General features: G+C 36.7%; 1 protein-coding gene across 6 annotated transcripts in view; it reads left to right on the top strand.

Annotated features, from left to right (window-relative positions):
- LOC132406218 (zinc finger RNA-binding protein-like) overlaps window positions 1–18721 on the top strand; it is an 80310-nt gene extending 61589 nt beyond the window's left edge. For 3 of the 6 annotated variants that reach the window (XM_059991555.1, XM_059991554.1, XM_059991553.1), the window contains 7 exons: window positions 3569–3740; window positions 4432–4573; window positions 4918–5015; window positions 6335–6430; window positions 9120–9231; window positions 10517–10614; window positions 16508–18721. In XM_059991555.1, coding sequence (XP_059847538.1) covers window positions 3569–3740; window positions 4432–4573; window positions 4918–5015; window positions 6335–6430; window positions 9120–9231; window positions 10517–10614; window positions 16508–16690 — 901 coding nt within the window. In that variant the 3' untranslated portion in view covers window positions 16691–18721. Of the gene's footprint in view, window positions 1–3568; window positions 3741–4431; window positions 4574–4917; window positions 5016–6309; window positions 6431–9119; window positions 9232–10516; window positions 10615–16507 lie in introns of those variants that run through there. The other 3 variants (XR_009516095.1, XR_009516096.1, XR_009516097.1) reach the window with 3 other exon arrangements.
- Window positions 18722–20107: the final 1386 nt, after the last annotated feature.

Raw genomic sequence — 20107 nt, 5'->3', positions numbered from 1 at the left:
AATTGGAAAAAGAGATTACAAAATTAGAAAAAGAATCTCAAAGATATGACAGAAGAAAAACGAAGACAACTTGTTAATAAGAAACTACAATATAATACACTTCAGACATACCGAACAGAAAAAGCAGTTATGAGAACTAAACAGAGATATTATGAACAAGGTGAAAGATCACACAAGATTCTTGCTTGGCAGTTAAAAATAGACCAGGCTTCCAAAATGATAAATGCAATTAGAACAAGTGTAAATAAAATTACTTATAAGCCTTTAGAAATCAGTGAAACTTTAAAAAAATTTTATTCTGCATTGTATCAATCAGATTCACAAAATGATATTGTTGAGATAGAAAGGTTTTTATCACAAATAACTCTCCCAAAATTGAATTTGGAAGAACAGAAGGGATTAGATGTGCCTCTTACATTAAAAGAGGTCGAAGAAGCTCTAGGATAACTTCAGAGTAACAAATCTCCAGGAGAAGATGGTTTTCTGCCTGAATTTTACAAAAAGATTTATTAATTCCTCCTTTTATGGAGCTAATATACCAAGCAGAAAGAACGCATAAACTTCCAGAATCTTTTTCCGACAGCTATTTTAATAATATTGCCAAAAAAAGACAGATCTTTTAAAACCAACATCATAAAGACCTATTTCTTTGTTGAACACAGATTATAAAATAATAGCAATGATTTTATCTAACAGATTATCTAAATACTTACCAAAATTAATACACATGGACCAAACAGGATTTATTAAAAATAGACAATCGGCAGATAATGTAACTTGGTTACTTAGCATAATTCATTTGGCACAAAAGAGGGAAGAAATGAGTGTAGAAGTTGCTTTGGATGCAGAAAAAGCGTTTGATAGATTGGAATGGGATTTTTTATTTAAGGTATTGGAAAAATATGGATTAGGAGTATCTTTTATAAAATGGATTAAAACCTTAAATACCCCAAAGCTAAAGTGGTGACAAATGGCCAAATTTCAACAACATTTCAGTTAACGAGGTCAACTACACAAGGTTGTCCATTATCACCTGCTTTATTTGTGTTGGCAATAGAACCATTAGCTGAATTGATTAGAACTGACTCAGATATTATGGGTTTCAGAGTTAATCAGGAGGAATATAACATTAACTTATTTGCTGATGATGTTCTGATTTATCTAACTAACCCATTACAATCATTGCGTAAATTATCTAGATTGGAAGAATATGGGAAAATATCAGGGTACAAAATAAATTGGGATAAAAGTGAAATTCTGTCCCTTACTAAAGGAGATTATAGTCAATGTCGATTAATAACTCAATTTAAATGGCCGATAAATGGTATAAAGTATTTAGGTATAAGAGTTGATAATGATATAAAGAATTTATATAAATTAAATTATTTGCCATTATTGAAAAAAATTCAAGAAGATCTTGATAAGTGGATGATGTTACCAATAACATTAATAGGTAGAGTCAATGCTGTAAAAATGAATATATTCCCTAGATTACAATATTTATTCCAAACGTTACCAATACAATTACCGCAGAAATTTTTTCAAGAGTTAAATAAATGTGTGAGGAAATTCCTTTGGAAAGGTAAGATGTCAAGAATATCGTTGGAAAAATTGACATGGAAATTTGACCTAGGAGGGTTACAATTACAAAATTTTAAGAATTATTACAAAGCAAATCAACTTAGATTTATTGCATCTTTTTTTGATGAAGATAAACCGGCATGGATTAGAATAGAATTAGACAAAATAGGAGAAAATATACCAGAGGAGTTTATATATAAATGGGAATCTAAATGGATACGGGAAAAGGAAGAATCTCCTATACTAAAACATCTGATTGCTTTATGGAATAAGATAAATGTTGATGATAAGATAAAGAAATCTTTATTAGCAAAGTGACCTTTAATTCAAAATAAACTTATCCCTTTTACAATGGATAATCAACTTTTATATAACTGGTTTCACAAAGGGATTAGATATGTAGGAGACTGTTTTGAAGGAGGTATATTAATGTCATTTGACCAATTAAAGAATAAATATAAAATATCAAATAACACTCTTTTCTGTTATTTCCAATTAAGAGCTTATTTAAGAGATAAACTGGGTCAAACAATGTTATTGCCAAAACCTAATGAAATAGAAACTTTAATTCAAAAAGGAAAAATTTAAAAAATTATTTCTACTATGTATAATTTGATTCAAAAACAGGCAATTAAACAAGGAATTCATAAGTCAAGACAAAAATGAGAAACTGATTTGAATATTAAAATTGATGAATCAAGTTGGTCAAGATTATCTTGACAGTACGATAAATACAATAAATGTTCGACTAAGATTAGTACAATATAACTTTTTACATCAAATATATATTACACCACAAAAAATAAATAGATTAAAGTCAATTTTTTTTATCTGATCAATGTTTTCGATGTAATCAAGAAATTGGTACTTTTTTACACTCTACTTGGTCTTGTTCTAAAATTCAACCTTTTTGGACAAACTAAGAGTTTTATTGGAAAAAATTATTGGAATACAACTTCCACACAATCCAATATTATTTTTACTAGGCGATATTGAAGGGATAAAATTAAAATCCAAATTGAATAAATATCAGAAAGAATTCATAAAAATTGCATTGGCAGTAGCCAAAAAGGCTATTGCAGTTTCTTGGAAATCGGATTCATACTTAAGTATAGATCATTGGAAGAATGAAATTTTTAGCTGCATTCCACTTGAAAAAATTACTTATAACTTAAGAGATAAATATGAAATATTTCTGAAAATTTGGCGCCCTTATTTACAAAAAATAGGATTAAATATATAGGTGCTCCGAAGATAAAATTATTGGTTATCTGGGGAAAGAAATAAATATACATATTAAAGCTATTATGAACTCTATGGAGCATGTGGGGATCTTCTGAAATCCAAGCATTCTTTCTTTCTCTTTTCTTCTTTTTTTTTCCTATAGGGATATGTTAGGGGGGAGGTGGGGGGGAAGGGCCGGTAATTTTCTTTTTTCTTTCTGTAACCTATTTGAAAATTCAATAAAAAAAAATTTAAAAAACACCAATGGTTCTGCTTGGACATCTTGGCTCAATATAGTCTTGGTCTGTTCCAGGCAAGGACAAAAGTATGATGGGCCAAATGGCCTCCAACTCTATTGCGTATGAAATCTTGCGAAATGTTTCTTCATTTTTCTTTTGTTATACACAGTATGTTGGTAATCACCAACATTGCCAGCACTTTTCATTCAATTCCAATTGCTTTTGGGAAGATAGTAGTGAGTCAACTTCCTGAACTACAGTAGGTGGTTTGGTGAAGGTATATCTTTGATTCTGTTGGGAAAGGCACTCTAGAGTTTTGACAGGAACATTTACAGCAGTCAATTAACCTGACAGCCACACATCTTACAGACATGGAAGGAAACTCACATATCGAGGCAAAATCCATGTGATCATGAGTATGCAAATTCCACATATTACTGGAGGTCAGAATTGAACTAATGTCACAATACTGCAGCTGGACTCCCAAGAAACACATGTTCAAAATTTCTACCATATTTTCACAGGAAAGGTGACCTTGGATCACGAGTGTTAAAAGGAGTTATGCGTGTTGGTGTGTTGGCGAAAGGATTGCTTCTACGTGGAGATCGGCATGTTAATCTTATCCTGCTCTCTGCCCACAAACCCACCAAAACCCTTCTGGAGAAAATCTCAGCCAACCTGCCTAAACAGCTCTTGGTAACCATCCTTCTGAATTTAATTGAACTTCCTGAAACTATTTTCAGTGTTCTAACACTAAAGAAAATTTGGGGATCTTAGCTACGTCAGGTATTGTTATTGCAATTTCAGATGTGTGCAAGGCATGGTGTCTTTATGGCTCATTTAGTTTATTTTAAGGAAGTCAGTGCAGTTCTTGGGATTTGAAGTCATTTTTTGCTGGAGTTCTTTCCAATTTAGACTTCAAACTCCAAGCCAAATTGTTTTAAGCTATGCAAATTGGTGAAAAGCAACCAAAGGACCTGATAGGAAGGCGTTTTTTCTACTTCTGAACGTGCTGACTCCTTTTTATTTTTGGATGTTTAATGAGCACAATATAGCACATTGGCCTATTGTTAACATGCAAGTCAAATTGAGTGGTTAAAAAGTGGTTTTGACTGTGAGGTTGAAAAATGGCTACAAAGCCCTGTCAGCACCTAGCCACTCTCTTAACTCTTGAATAATAGTCAGTGATTTAACTGCCCCTCCGCTTCCTTTTTCTCACAGCTGATATCGGCTGACGTTGCACACTAGAATTATTTCTGATGTTACTAGTTCTGTGTTGTTGTATTATGCAACAAAAGAAGGCTCAGCATCTGAACAATTTTCATGAAATTGAGTTCTAATCTTTCTTCAGATCTTTTCATATAAGGTCTTATTTTTTGATTTGTAGACTATAACAGAAGAATTATATGAATTGAAAACCTGCCCAGATGAATCTTGCATTTTCCTGACTACGAATAAAGAGCCTAAGATGCAGGTCAAAATTTCGCTGACCTCTCCTGTAATGCGAGATGATATTCTGAAAGACAAGGGTGAGATTCATTCAAAAGTTTTGAAAAGCCTTATGTTGGGTGGAAATTTGTGTGTCATTGACATTTACCTGAATCACTGGGCTGGAGGGGATTTGGCCACAAAATCTCCCAATGGCATGGAGTTATTATAAGTGTACTGCAACCTAGTCCTAAAGAAGGAATGCAAACAATTTTTCCCATGGTGCTTTTTCATTTAATTCTGTTATCCTTAGTTCTGCTCGGCCCTCAGATTCCCAATTTGTATCTGTAGAAAACTAGCTAAAATGGCAGCTTGTTCAGTATTTTAGCTCTCATTTACTATAAACTAACTGTTGCTTTGGGACTATCCCCTCTTTATTTTTAAGATGCAACAACTGCCCCAGTGCAGGATCCATCAGATGTATTGAACAAGCAAAAATGCCTTGAGGGTCTAGCTGCCCTTCGTCATGCCAAGTGGTTCCAGGTAAAAATATATTGTGTAGTGGTTTATTCTTCAGTGTCCATTAGCTTTTAGGTGGGACCATTGATTTTATGATTGTTTACTCCCATCTTCATTAGTGATTGTTTACTGATTGCTCGGTCCTTTTAATAAAGATCATGAATTTACACTGCCTGACTCAATCAAATTCATTTACTTTCTTAAAGGAGACAAAGTGAAAAAGCTGGAAATAAAGTAGTTACAGAGTTGGAAGAATTATCTTAGAATTTGAAACTAAATTGAATTTGGACTAACTAGAGCAATGAAGTTAATAAAGCCATTAACTTGCTGCTTTGCTTGATAGCGGTTGATGACCTTGTTCACCAACAGTGATTTTTTTTTAAATTTCTGTTTAATATGTGGGATTTCAGAAGTATTAAATATATTTCAGAAATCAAGCATTGGTCACAATCATTGTTCTGATTAAAATCTTTTTTACCACAACTTGAACACAGGTGGTTTAGATTATAACTGAGGCTTTTAAGGGCATATTTCCCTTTTCTATTTTAGAAATTTATGTTGATATGTGCACTTTGTTCTCTACATTTTGGTGAGTACAGAGGTGCCGTAAGTCAAAGTAACTGTAGATCTGAGATGGATATTTGGAAAGCCTTCAATGTGAAATGAAATATGAAATGGAAACAGGATGGCAAATAAAGAATGGTAATGTGTAGCTGGAATATCCTTACATTAGGATAACTTCTGTGAATATTGCATTGAATAAATTAATTCCTATGGTGCAGTTACCATCACTAAACTAGATAAGCATGCTGCTTGTTCTTTAAGTCTTTATTTGATCTACAAGGATGTTTTATTCTAAAGCTGTAGTTTTAAAGGGCGGTTTTATTATTTAAATGTTGTTGTTCCAGAACACTTAAATTTACATTTTCTAGTGACCAATATTAATGATTTCTGCTCTGATTTTATAATTAGCATGAGGAGTAAGTTCCATTCCATATTTCATTGTATTTTTTAATTGCAAGCAAAACAAGAAATGCTAGAAATATTCAGCAGGTCAGTCAGCATCTGAGAAGAGGGAAATGGAATTGGCATTTTAGGTGAATGGCGTTTCATTAATTCTAATAAATCCTCATCCATATGAACTGTTAACTTTGCTTTATCTTCTACAGATGCTGATTGACTTCTGAATGTCTCTAGTATAATTTACTAATACTCTTTCATAGTTAACTGTTCTTCAAGTTTGGTGTACAATTGAACCTCATGTGAATTAAATAATATATCTGTGCATTTCAACATTAATGAATTTAAACATAAATAGATATCATTTCCTTTGCAAATGAAAGGCGAGGGCTAATGGCTTGCAATCCTGTGTGATCATCATACGAATACTACGTGACCTGTGCCAGCGTGTGCCAACGTGGGGAGCCTTACCAGACTGGGTGTGTATGCAAATTCTATGTGAGGTGATCCTATTAAAATTATATGTTTTCTTTTTCCCTATCCTTTCTAACCCTGTTTTTTTTCCCCCCTTAAAGCATTTAGTGTTATGATTCTATGGATATAATAGCTCCCGGGTACTCACCCAAGTTAGTTACATCAGCCTGCATGTTTGAATTTTAGCAACTATTTTTGGAGGTCAGTATGGCTAAGGTGATTTGCCTCTTTATCAAGCAGCTTTGTGCAAATCCCTTAAGTGTACGAACCTTGTGCTTTGCCCTTTTCAGTATATTAAGGCAAGTTCTAGAGCTGTTTCACCTCAATCCTTTCGGGCAAGTTTCTGCCTCTGGTAAAAATGGCCAGTGTATCATTGCCAATAAGGGGGCCAGTAGATGCTTTGTTTCAATTAAGCCAGTTTACAATTGTAAATATTTTGTCCATGTAACTGGTTCTAAAAAAGATTCATTGCTGTGACTTCATTCCAAATAAATGATTCCATTGTGAGATCCATTCCAAATGCAGCAATTCATTATTTTTATAAGACATTTGAAGCATTAGTAGTAATTGTGTGTCTTCCAATTTTAAAAAGGTATCATTTCTTCATCCCTCAGATATTACCAGTAGCTGGCAACTCTTACTGATTTTTATCATTGTTTCCTCCTTTAGTTATTTTTTGCTTAGTAGTTTCTTCTGGCCTTGGAGACTTCAGATTTACAGTGCCTATAAAATGTATTCACCCCTCCTTGGAAGATTTCATGCTTTACTGTTTTACAACATTGAAACACAGTGGATTTAATTTGGTTTTTTTTGACACGGATCAAAAGAAAAAGACTCTTTCTTGTCAAAGTGAAAATAGATCTCTACAAAGTGATCTAAATTCATTACAAATATAAAACACTAAATAATTAATTACATAAGTATTCACACCCCCCCCCCCCACCCCGCTCTTAACATGACACACCAAATCATCACTAGTGCAGTCAATTGGTTTTAGAAGTCACATACCTAGTTAAATGGATATCTGGCTTTGGAGATCAGTGTGCAGTCAAGGTGTTTTGATTGATTGTAATAAAAAGACACCTGTATCTGGAAGGTCCAACTGCTGGTGGGTCAGTATCTTGGCAAAAACTACACCATGAAGCCAAAAGAACACTCCAAAAAACTCCACAAAAAAATTAAAAAAAGTCAGGAGATGGATACAGGAAAATTTCCAAGTCACTGAATATCCCTTGGAGTACAGTTATGTCAATCATCAAGAAATAGAAAGAATATGGCACAGCTGTAAATCTGCTTGGAGCATGCTGTCCTCAAAACTGACTGTGCAAGAGGGGGACTAGTGAGGGAGGAGACAAAGAGACCTGTGACATCTTTGGAGGAGTTGCAAGTTTGTGGCTGATATAGGAGAGACTGCATACAGCAGCTGTTGCCTGGGTGCTTCACCAATTGCATCTTTATGGGAAAGTGGCAAAGAGAAAGCCACTGTTGGGGAAAAAAAACTCGCATGAAATCTCGGCAAGAGTTTCACAGGAGGCATGTGGGAGACTCTGAAGTCAGCTGGAAGAAGGTTCTACGGTCTGATGAAACCAAAATTGAGCTTTCTGGCCATTAGACTGAACACTATATTTGCCGTAAGCCAAACGCTGCACATCAAAAATGCACCATCCCTACCATAATGCGTGGTGGTGGCGGCTGCATCATGCTGTGGGGATGACTCACTGCAGCAGGCCCCGGAAGGCTCGTGTAGGTAAAGGGTAAAATGAATGCAGCAAAGTACAAGGAAATCCTGGAGGAAAACCTGTTGCAGTCTGCAAGAGAACTGTGAGTTGGGAGATTTATTTACCAGCAAGACAATGATGCCAAACATAAAACCAAATCTACACAGGAATGGCTTAAGAACAACAAAGTTAATGTCCTGAAGTGGTCAAGTCAGAGTCCAGATCTCAATACAATTGAGAATTTGTGGCTGGACTTGAAAAGGGCTGTTCACTCACGATCCCCGTGCAATCTGATAGAGCTTGAGCAGTTTTGTAAAGAAAGATGGGGAAAGATTTCAGTGTCCAAATGAACAAAGCTGATAGAGACCTATCCGCACAGACTCAAGGCTGTAATTGCTGCCAAAGGTACATCTACTAATTACTGATTTGAGAGGGGTTATTTTGTGTTTTATATTTGTAATTAATTTAGATCACTTTGTAGAGATCTATTTTCACTTTGACATGAAAATGTCTTTTTCTGTTGATCAGTGTCAAAAAAGCCAAATTAAATCCACTGTGTTCAATATTGTTAGCCAATAAAACAAAAAAACCTCCAAGAGGGGTGAATACTTTTATAGACACTGTAGTTCTTCCAGCTTATTTCTATGGTTGACAGATGTAATCATTCAGAATGGACCATTACCCTGTTGATTTCTTTCATTTGCTGCCAGAGCCATTAATTCCTTCTCCCTATTCTGTAGCATTCCTCCTTTCTTCCACTTTAGACTGTGAGTTGGCTTTATTCAGAGATTGAACTAGGTGCATTTCCAGTTCTTTAGTTCTTTTACACTTGATATTTTAGATTGAATTTGAGTTTAGATACAGACTGCTGTTCTGGAGGAAAATGTCAACGTTCTTTGTATATACTGTATTTCACAACTTTGAAAGTAGGTTCAGATCAATTTTAATTCCACATTGCTTTTTTGAAAAAAAACAGGCTATGGAGCTGCTTGTGGAGAAAGCCATTAGCAGTTCTTCAGGCCCATTGAGTCCTGGTGATGCAATGCGGAGGGTATTGGAATCTATTGCCTCTGGAGTTCTTCTTCCAGGTTGGTGACTCTTGCTTGTTTTGGGAGTGAATCATCTTTTGGCCTGTATCTTCTTGCACAAGGCATTTCTTTTTTTTTCCCCTTTCAAAATTATATGATTTTTTTTTGCTCAAGTTAAAGGATGTCACTGTTGAGAATGGACCGCCCACTGTTTGTGCCCCCATTCGTAGCATCATCGCACTTCGGTCAAGTATAGCAATCCTACTATTTAAGGTTCACAATACTGTGTCCCAGCACTCCCAAGTCAGTTTCAGCACTTATTTATAGAATTGACTGCTCCAATGATGAGGTTATCTCAAACTTTCCCAAGTGGTGTATTGTGATAATTTTTCTGTGGCCATTTTGAACTATAGTAGATTTCCAGTATTAAGCCAAATTAAAGACCTTGTCAGATAGTAAATTAGGTCATTTCCTGCAGAACTAAATTCAAATACAAGTGAATAAAGGCCCAGTAGATGAAAAGAGCAAAGTCTCACCTATAGTACAGCAATGGCTGCCTTCTACTACAACCTAGTACCTGGTATAGAAGAGGCAATTAAAAGAGAAGTTGAATTATTTATCATTTCCAATTGTGAATGAATCTTAGAACTTTTAAGTTCATATTGAAGGCTTTACCAGCTGTCTCAATTTTTTAAAAGAAACTCAAGCAATAGACTCCAGCATGTCATTGTATCACTGTGACTTCTATGCACTTATGCCTATTGGTTTCATTCTGCATTTTAGCAAAGGTGAATCTCTCTCAAATATTCTTTATATTGACTATTTAAAACTGAACAGGTGAAGTAAAGCCCTGATTTTTGTGTATAGTTCTAATAGAATTTAAGTTGGAAGATAGGTTCCTGTTGTTCCTACATCCAGGCTCTCACAAAGCCTTATGATTTTAACCTGTTCTATTAGCCTCAGTGCGAAATTTTGCAACTAACTGTAAGTCCCCAAAGACTGAAACTGTAGCTTGTACATGATGAGGCTTCACTGCAAAGGAGAGTGTGTTGGTATCTCTTGCTGTCTAGATTGTTCAGAATATAGAATAACCTTTAAGAATAAGATGGGTGATCTGGATTTTTTTTTTTGGAAGCTTGTTCCATAATTTACCAAATCAATTTTGATTTATGTGCAATTTCCCCAAGAATAGAATATGCACAGCAACACTCTTGATGCCACGAAAATGGTAGATGATGTATCTCTTGTATCGACCAGTTTTACTTGTGTGATGAGATCAGTTGTTTATTTTAAAATTCAAGTCTGGTTATAGTGTCTGACCATATTTTGTATTTGCTTGCAACAGATGGCCCTGGACTTCTAGATCCTTGTGAAAAAGATCACTCAGATGCCCTTTCCTCCATGAACCATCAGCAAAGAGAGGATATTACAGCCAGTGCACAGGTAAGATTTCTTTGCCAGGCATATATCTATTTCATCCATCTCTTTAAAACCAACTTTCGAACATCCAGAGTGAGGTGAAAATAAAAAGGCCAATGTCCAGAATCTGAAATTAAAGCAGGAAACAGAAAATTCATCAGCCTTTTAAAAGAGTACTAGACAACCGGGTGACCCATTGGGGCACCCTTTGAGAGAAAGGTAGTGCAGTCTGATGTGGCCAGAATGCTCATTAAATTTCCCTGAATGCTATTGGTATCGCTTTGCTTTGGAAATTAAAGAAGAAAAACTCAGTTTATTAAGGAAGAAAGAAGCGTAGCAAGACAAATATAGCTCCTCCTCATTTAACGAAGGACACTTTTGATGACAACATTTCTGGTTGATCTGCCACCCTTCTCTTAAGTTTTCATTTCTTTTTCCCTGGCTTAAAGCCACACACAGCTAACCATGCTGGAATACCAGTTTCTCCAGAATAATCAACACATTTTCCATGGTTTGGCCTTGTACCTTATGTATAGTCATAGCAAAGCATGACTGTATCAAGAACTGGCTCCGCTGAAGAGGGACATCTTCCCCTTCTGATAAACTGAGAGTAATTCTTGGGATCATGACAACGTCATTTTTGAATGCACCAATGTTTACCTTTGCTACGATGAGATTGTCATGTAGTTCTTCCACCATTATTCGCATTCCATTGCAAAGCCTTGGTGGATCCAGGTTCCTCATTGAAATGATGGGAGATCCCCTCTTCAATTCCAGTTTATGTGGTGGCAATCCTAAGAGTTCGACTGAATCAAGGAATTCTGTTGGAAACTGAGTGGTGTTAGCTCCTTCATTTACAGCATTGAAGGAACAGCATCCTTTCATGATTCCAGGGAAGCGTGTAATGCATGTGAAGTTTATTTTTCGCATCATTTCATTGAGAGGAACCAAGACCAAATTCCTCGAGAACAGTTCTTCAGGATTGTTGAAAGTCGGGTAGATGAAATCAGTACATTCTTCCATAGTTTTTGCTGGCAGAATCATATCTTCAGGTAATTCGATTTCATTGTTTTCATTTTTCTCAATCTTGTCTTCTCCAACATCCAATAGAAACTCAGAATATCGTCCTTCTCCCTCACTCAATCACATGTTTCTCTTCAATTGAAACTTGAAGCTTCTCCATAAGTAGGATGTTTTTATGCATGGATTCTCCACATCAGCATCATTTCCTTGTTTCACAACTGCTAAAAGCTGATGGAAATCGCCACAGCAAATGGTTAAAATACCTCCGAAGGCCTAATTCTTGCTGCATACATCACGAAGAGTCCAGTCCATGGCATCGAAGTCCTCCCTCCTAATCATGGGGCACTCATCCCAGACAATAAGCCTGGCATTTCGGAGTAAATTTGCAGTATTGGTGTTTTTATCGATGTTACAAAGGACATCTTCATTGACTTTGAGGGGTATCTTTATTCTTAAATGCACTGTCTGACCACCAGGCATCAAGTTTGCTGCAATACCAGATGATGCTACAGCAATAGCAACACCTCCATCTCCCCTAACTTTAGCGAGGATCAAGTTGCTGATAAATGTCTTGCCCATTCCTCCTGGTGTATCAATGGAAATCATTGAGAGATTCCTTTCCAAGCAGTCGCACACATATTGATATACTTCTCTTTGCTCATTATTCAATAGGGGCTCCTTCTGTGAAACAAATTCCTGCTGTTCGTCTCTGTTGTATTGCAATTCATGCAATAATTCCAGATTGCCAGCACTTTGAGGAATTGTACCGTTTCTTGGTGTCGGCAAGTTATGTTCTTCAAGTGTTTTGCCCAAGTTCTCAAGTTTCTCTTGGAAATACAGAAGAGCTTGTCCATGATGCCTCTCATCGATCATGATATTAGGATCATTGATGGTTCTGCTCTCCATTTGTAAGAAATCTTCAGACATTGCATTCTTGAACCGGTTCCATAATTGCTGTGGATTGTTGATTTCAGTGTTTGTTAGCAAGACAACAAACAAATCTCTCATTGCTCTGGGCATTCTTGTTCTCTCTGCTTCGTCCGTAGTTTGCTGCCAATGACCGTCAGCTTGCGACAATCCTCTCTCTCTGCAGATGTCTTTGAATGATGGAAGGATATCTCCATCTTGTGTTTTTAATGATTCGAAAGATACTGGCCCCTTTATGTGATGAAGAAGTCTCAAATAGTAGAGTCACCACTTTGTGGAGAAACGGTATACACTCCACCCAGAACATTTGCTTCAAAAATCCCGGAGTACTCCTCCACTCTTTTCCCCATTCTCCTTCTTTCCTATCTCTTATTAGTCCAAGTGTAGAATCTGGGAATATCCGCATAGTACAGGGTTCTTGCAAATGGATCGCGAGTGCAATGATCCACGAATTCCATTAGAGTGGTTCTTGCCATATCATTATTCAGTTGCAGAGCAGCATTATCTCGAAAGAATACTTGATGCTGTTGGGGAAGGTACACTTGAAGGCGAATAACGGCTGGTTCCCTCTTGTGAATTGGAAATCCAAGTATCGATCCGACAGTTTCAGAGGGCCCGATACATCTGCCTGTCAAATACTGTGTGATTTTGTCTTCTCTATTCACTGCAAAAATTGCCCAATCACTCCCCTTCATGGTATACTTGATCACAAATTTGATGGACTTGACAGATAAGCATATTTCTACATTTAGATGGCAATTGAACAGCCTCAGTAATTGGGTATTATAGGAGACCACCCATTCAGAAGTTATAGTTCGACTTGTCGTCCTACTTGATGACCTTCGAATCCTCCCATTTCCACAGACCGTCTCCTATGCACAGGATATGAATCATCCCCACACCTTGTATGTTCAACGAATGGCTTCGGGTACCTCTTACTGCATGTACCGTTTTGCCAACACAGTGATTTAGTGATGCAATACGGACCATTTATCATGTGCTTCAAGACTATTTCATGCAGCTCGGGATCTTCTTTTGGGTCGGGTATTTCTGCTTGCATGAATCTATCATAATCTTGTGGTCTCGGCTTGGATGCCTCATCGAGCCACAGCAGACAGTGCAAATGAGGCGGTCCCCGCTTTTAGTATTCCACACTTACAATGTAAGCGATACACCTACCAAAGAGATCATCTGTTCCAGTGAGGTACTTCATAAACAACTTTCTCTTCAAGTCAAACACTCTCGCGATTCAATCCGGCCGATTGTTTAGTTGCTGATGCAAAAAAAAAGATGCTGTTGGATTTCGGGCCAGTTTGGATTGCATGTCATTGTAATGAAAAATGAAGCATTACCATTCTTGCGTATGCACATCATGGCATCCTGACATCATTCCATCATGTTATCTCAGTCCACCGACAAATGTCGAGGAGAGGATGATGCACCTTTTGATGTTTCTGAAATCATCATCATCATTCAATGCATCAGTCAAGCCTCTGGATGTTGTTGATCTTAAAGTTGCTTGATTCATTCAGATGTAGCTCAGCCTCTCGCCTTCAATCTTAGCAGTCATATCAACCAAGTATTGTTGGAATAGACGTCCTCCTTTGAGAAGGTTCATTATTCGATACGCATAATAACGCATTGCTGTCAGTTTCTTGTTATTGGTCATTCGGAGTAGACGTCTCCAAGTAGAAAGAAAAGTACTTATTGAAAGCTGTTAAATGAGCGATGGGACTCTGAAATTATTTGCAAATCACCTCCTCATGCTTTCAAAACAATGTGCTGTGATCTTGCTTCAGTTTCGGTGCTGCTCAGTATAATGACAGTGACTTGGCAATTTGTGGATTAAATTTTCTCTCATGCTCAAATGCCAATCTCTGGTCAGGATCAGTGACAATTGACGTCACTGGCATGCCTCGAATTTGGCTTTTGCAAGTCAAAGAGATGCAATGTACGGGTTTCATTGTCGTAGTAGGTTTTCCAGTAATTCAACAATCTCAAGTTGAATTCCATCATTCTGTAATATCCCCATTCTCAATTCTATACTGTCTTGAGGATCCATAAAGTAAGTTTGAAGGAACTGGGCTTGATGATTGGGGTCTGGCACTAGATGTCCAATGTAATGATGGATTTGGCCTTGAATAATCACAGGAGGATTCCATCCATTCCTCATTGGAAGGACTTCTTTGGCACCAATGGATGTCATTTGGAAGAGGCAATTGTATTGTCTGATGTTCTTCCTGAACTTGTTAACAATAGGTTCTTCATTGCTGTATAAATTGAGGAGTTCATTGGGTAGAGGCTGCAAATTGCCTATCCTGACCTTTACCTTCATACAGCAGAAATTTGTGGTTTCTCCAGTGAATAGGAACTTTGAGAGCATACTCTGGTCATCAAACCAACATCAGTAGAAATGTTACAGCTTGCGAGTCGCGCACTTTGCTTTGCTCTTTCTCTGTTGAGGTATTGTCATTGAAAGTGGGCATAGTGGTCATCAGCAACTCTTGCAATAATTACTATTTGCTGCATATTCTCGAGTGGATCTTTCCTTTTCTCCTCTGTCTCTTCCTCTCTCCTCCTCCTATGCCAGTTGTTGTCATTCTTAAGACGTGCAGTCCTTTCATCTCTTCGTTCTTTCTCTCTGATCCTGGAGTTGTGCAGCCCTGGCGTCGTCCAGTTCTTGTTCTCTCCCTCTCCTTGCCGCTTCCCGATGACGTTTGGCGTAATCTCTTGACTATAATATCCCCCTTCTCTTTCCAAGCGGCATAATTAGGCTGTCCATATTTTTTTTACCTTAATGCTGGATAGAAGATATGAAGCAGTAGCACCAAAGCCTCCAGGATGCTGAGTATTCTTGATGATGTGTTTGACACTCTCCTAAATGGATGTGATATAGTCACGGCTGTCTTTTGAAGTACTTCATTACAAAAAGATTTAATGATCTCTTATTGATGGGTGGCAGTTTGATCTGTCCCAATCCTGCACATGCTGATGGTGATTAGCAGAATGTGACCGCTCGAGCTAGAGCTGCCCTGCCCTTGTGCTCTGTTTGGAGTCACTGCTGTGAGCATCGTGAGGCGCTGCTGAGGCTGGCCGCGCGCATGCGTCATGGTGTCGCATCGCGGTTTCCATGAAAGCTGGAATCTGGTGTGGAAAACAGGGCCTGTTGACGAGTGAGCAGTTTTATATGAATATAATCCTGACCTTTGCATGCATTTGGTAAGTTAGTGCATTTTAAGTCCATTTAGTCAAAGAAAAGTGCTGCTTTAATGCACCGTTTGGGCTAAATGAGGGCACAAACAGACAAACCGATAAACAGAATGAGAGTTTTATTAATGTATAGATAGATGAGGCCAGTTTACAGTTTTTTTCCTTGTGCTCTTAGGGATATTTTTTACTTGTACCGACTTGAAACAAATGCAATCGCCACAGATGCTGATAGTCAGTTCTCTGATACCTCACAGTCCAAGAAGATCTCATTGAACAGTTATTGGAGCAGTTCTGAAGAAGGTTCTTTGACTTGGAAATGCTAGCTCTGTTTCTCTTCCACAGGAGCACTTGACCGACTGAGTACCTCCAGCACTTTTTGTTTGTTTTCTGACATTCATAGTTTTCTGATTTGCAATCAAGCTAGATTACTGTCTATATTCAAAGGGATTTGACAAAATCCTTATTTTGGGTGGGTTTATATTGTCCAACTATTTTGAAATTAAACAAATAGCTTGTAATTACAATAAAATTAATTAATCACTTCAAGAAAATGACATTGAAAACTAAAAATACAAAGTAAGAAAGATTCTGAAAGAGCACAATATATTCATTGGTAATCAATAGAGGAAAAACTTTATGCTGTAGGTAGAGACTGCAATTTTTGGGGTTTTTAGATGTTTTGTTCTTGTTAGCGTTAAACATTTGGACTATCATGTCAATTGTCTGTGTATGTTTATTGTACTTTTTTTCCTCCCAGCACGCATTAAGATTGCTCGCATTTAGGCAGATTCACAAAGTTCTTGGAATGGACCCACTGCCCCAGCCAAAACCACGGTTTAATATGCGAAATCGTAAAAGGAGACGAGATACCAGCGAAACAGCAGAAGGGGAAGGGGATGGAAAGAAAGATAAAAAGGACAGCAACACAGGAGATGTCTAGACCTGTTCTAAGTCATGCTAAATTTTCAGAATTGCAGTTTTTTTATATGTTGCTGTTTAGTCTGAGATATTTGCAATTTTAGTGTTTTACTTGAATAACAAGGTACTGTAGATTTGTTTTATATTGCTTATTGAATAATAAATTGCATCATTCCATGAAGATCATGTTGCCCATGGCAACAGCTCTCTTTCTCTTTCCTCGATCACTTTCTTTCTATGCCACTCCCAGCAAATAGTGCTCGGCAAGTGAATTGGCCTGATCCAGAAACCCACCTCTTCATGATTTAAAAACCAAAGCTGACTCCATGCTTCCTTGAATCAAATGAGGCTGCTTTCTGTCATGAAGTTGTTAAAATTGGTAAGATGTTTTAAATGTATTCAGATAAAAGATGGGGTGTCTGCATATATATGTCACCATTTAAGTGCAGTTGCTTTTTTTTCTGTGCCAAGAGCTGCTAAACGCAACTGATTGGAAGTACCTCATGGTTTATTCATTGTTATATTCTACGTAAGCACTTTTTGAAGCCCTTTGGGTCTTGTTGAAATAATTGTATGAACATCAGAAACTTCTCAGTTGGATGTGGCTAACATACATCAAACTTGTGGCATAATGACAAACTAGAAAATCCAAGGCCTTCCACGGGGATCATGGAGTCCAGTAGGCAATCCATTGTGTACACTACATTGCTGTTTACTGATACATGGTGTACCTTTTGCCAAACCAGACAGGTAGAATTTCAATTTGGAAATTGCTTTAGGAAAATTTGGTTTGACTGGCCCACCTCCTACTTTGGCTCTTCGACTTGGTTGGGAAATACCTGTTTCATATCTGTTGTTATTTATTGGTGCCAGAATCACCAGTAAGTTATTTCTAATAGCTTACTTCACTTTTCCAAAGCACAACTACTTGGAATGAAGTTTGGCTAGATACTGAATTATTTTTGTAGCTCAATTAATAAAAAGAATTCTTCCAACAACTCTTCTGCATATAGTATTTTCTCGGCAATGATTACCATCTGCATGTCTGTTAAAATACCTTTTGAATCTTCAGGTTTCTTTTAGCTTTTTTGAATAGTTTTTTTTTGTTCCATCTTTTTTTAAATTTTGGGAATTCAGACATTCAGCTTGTTAAAAATTTCTTTAAACTTTTTTCTGGCCAAACCCACAAGTAATTCCCTAGTTCAATGAAATAATTCGCTATTCTTGTATTTAAAAATACTAAAGGACCTAGCTATAAAATTTACTGGTAAATCTAATTTGAAGACTTATATGTGAATTAGGTTTCCTAGACTAGATGGGAATCAAAAACTGGGTTACATGTAGTTCTCTAGGTGATTGGGTAGTGAGGCTGGAGTTGAGGGTGTGAACGTTCTCCAGCTCATGTCGTAGAAGGCCATGTCTGCCCTGTGATACCTATCACATCTCTGAGTAGAACCTTCCAGCAATTAGTTGGGTGCTAAATTGTCCTGACACTGGGTGATATCATTGACTCAAAACAGCTTGTCCACCAAAATTGCTTGGCACTCAACTATAAAGTCTTTTGTGCATAAAATGTACAGTTAAACTGGTTACACTATTGACATTTGTATAGGTAGGAAATGCCTCTCACTGTAAACGTATCCAACTAAGTTTTACCTATTGAAGTGTTATTTCTATGGAAATGTGGCTTTGTCCTCAGCTCTGTGGTATTTTAAAAAAAAAAGTGTATTCAATTTTTTGTTGGCTATGTATTACATTACTGAAATAGTGTGAAAGTGCAAATGAGAAAGAGAGCAGTGTAGAGGATCTTTGTGTACCAAGATCCTTTTTATGTTTTGAGGTAGCTGTTCACAACACTGCAACTCTTAAGAAGATAACTGGGAAATAAAATCCTTACTCAATGACTGCATGTTCTGATGGTGCTTTTTGTTGCATTCAGAATTTCTGTAAATATGTTTTTGAATTTCACTGCATAGTGACCAACTTCTCTGTGAAGTGCGGGATTTGTTTGCAAGGCATACTTTGGTAAGTTAATAAAGTTACTTCAACATGATATCCCTTTACCAAAGGGTCATTTGTGTGGTCATTTATTGTTCTCTATAGATTGCTGGATTAAAGTTTTGAAATTGCTGTTACTAAAATCCAGACGCCAGTATAACAAGGCAGACGGTGAAAGCTGATTTTCAGTTAACATTGACAACAGTCAGCTGCCCTTATTGATAGCAATACAATCTATTAAGCAAGGAATATTGATAGCTGCAGGAATATTATTTAAATGTTGCTACGCTCAGCATTCAGGCAGGATATTTTGTTTGGTATAATTGATACTAAAGATGCACAGCTTCTTTTTGCATGGAAGATGGGGTTGACAGTCTAAATCACTTTTGACATTCCATCCACATGAAACATACTTTAACCTAACATTACCAGAAATTACTATTTTAGTTATGTACATGAAGACACATTCTGAAGATTTTTATTCTGGATTATGTTCAGATTGTTACCAAATGTCTGTAAGGCAGTGATAGATTCCCTATAATCAATAAAATGAATAATATCTGGCATGGTTGTCTTTGACATCAAGATTTGCTGGAAATTACTTGAATCCCAGAACAGTCCTGGAGACTCAGTCTGGTTTTTGATGCTACTACTACCAAATCATGGATTTCAGATATCTGCCTGATAAATACTGTACTTGTTTACAAAGTATACATTTTCCTTCATTTTCAAATAAAACATTTTGATCCTACAATCTTCCAACTTATATTTAGTGCTTGTTTATTCTTTTGTGTCATCCTCCTTTCATTTGAAATGGAATGAACTTTTCATGGAAGACTCCATAATGGTGCAATCACAAATCAGAAAATTTCCAGTATTTTTAATTTCCTGCAAATCTAAAGAGCTTCAAATGAAAATTCACCTCTTATTTCTTGTTAGAACTTGCAGTGTATTCTATTTAGAAATGCAGTCTAGTCCTTGTTTGGTAATTAACAAAGTGTGTGAGCTATGTTTTGATATTGTGATATTACTAATGTTAAACATGGCTCAAACTTCTTTAGGTACACATCCTCACCCATCATCTTTTGCTCTTCTCAATTCACAGGTTTGAAAAAGTAAAATAGTGTTTCAGAAAATCTGAAATAACAGAAACCATTACAAACACTTTAAATTGCATAGATCTGTGGTGAAAAAAATGGATAGAATTTTATGTTGAAAATAGCCTAAAAAATGATGGACCTGAAATTTTAATTTGCTAAATGTTTTTTTCTTTTCTTAACATAACCTGACAAGTTTATGTACAAGTTAACAGAGGAAACAGAGACTATTAAAAATGCACAGGGTTGCTACTGGATGTTATCTGGATCATAAAGAGCTTAGTGCTGAAACACAATTTCTCACTAGTATACCAGTGGGAAATTTTGGCCGTTATGGTTATATC

Source organism: Hypanus sabinus, chromosome 16, assembly GCF_030144855.1.
Source record: "Hypanus sabinus isolate sHypSab1 chromosome 16, sHypSab1.hap1, whole genome shotgun sequence".
NCBI lineage: Eukaryota > Metazoa > Chordata > Chondrichthyes > Myliobatiformes > Dasyatidae > Hypanus > Hypanus sabinus.
The sequence above is the reverse complement of the archived record's forward strand: the minus strand, read 5'-3'. Positions and strand labels throughout refer to the sequence as shown.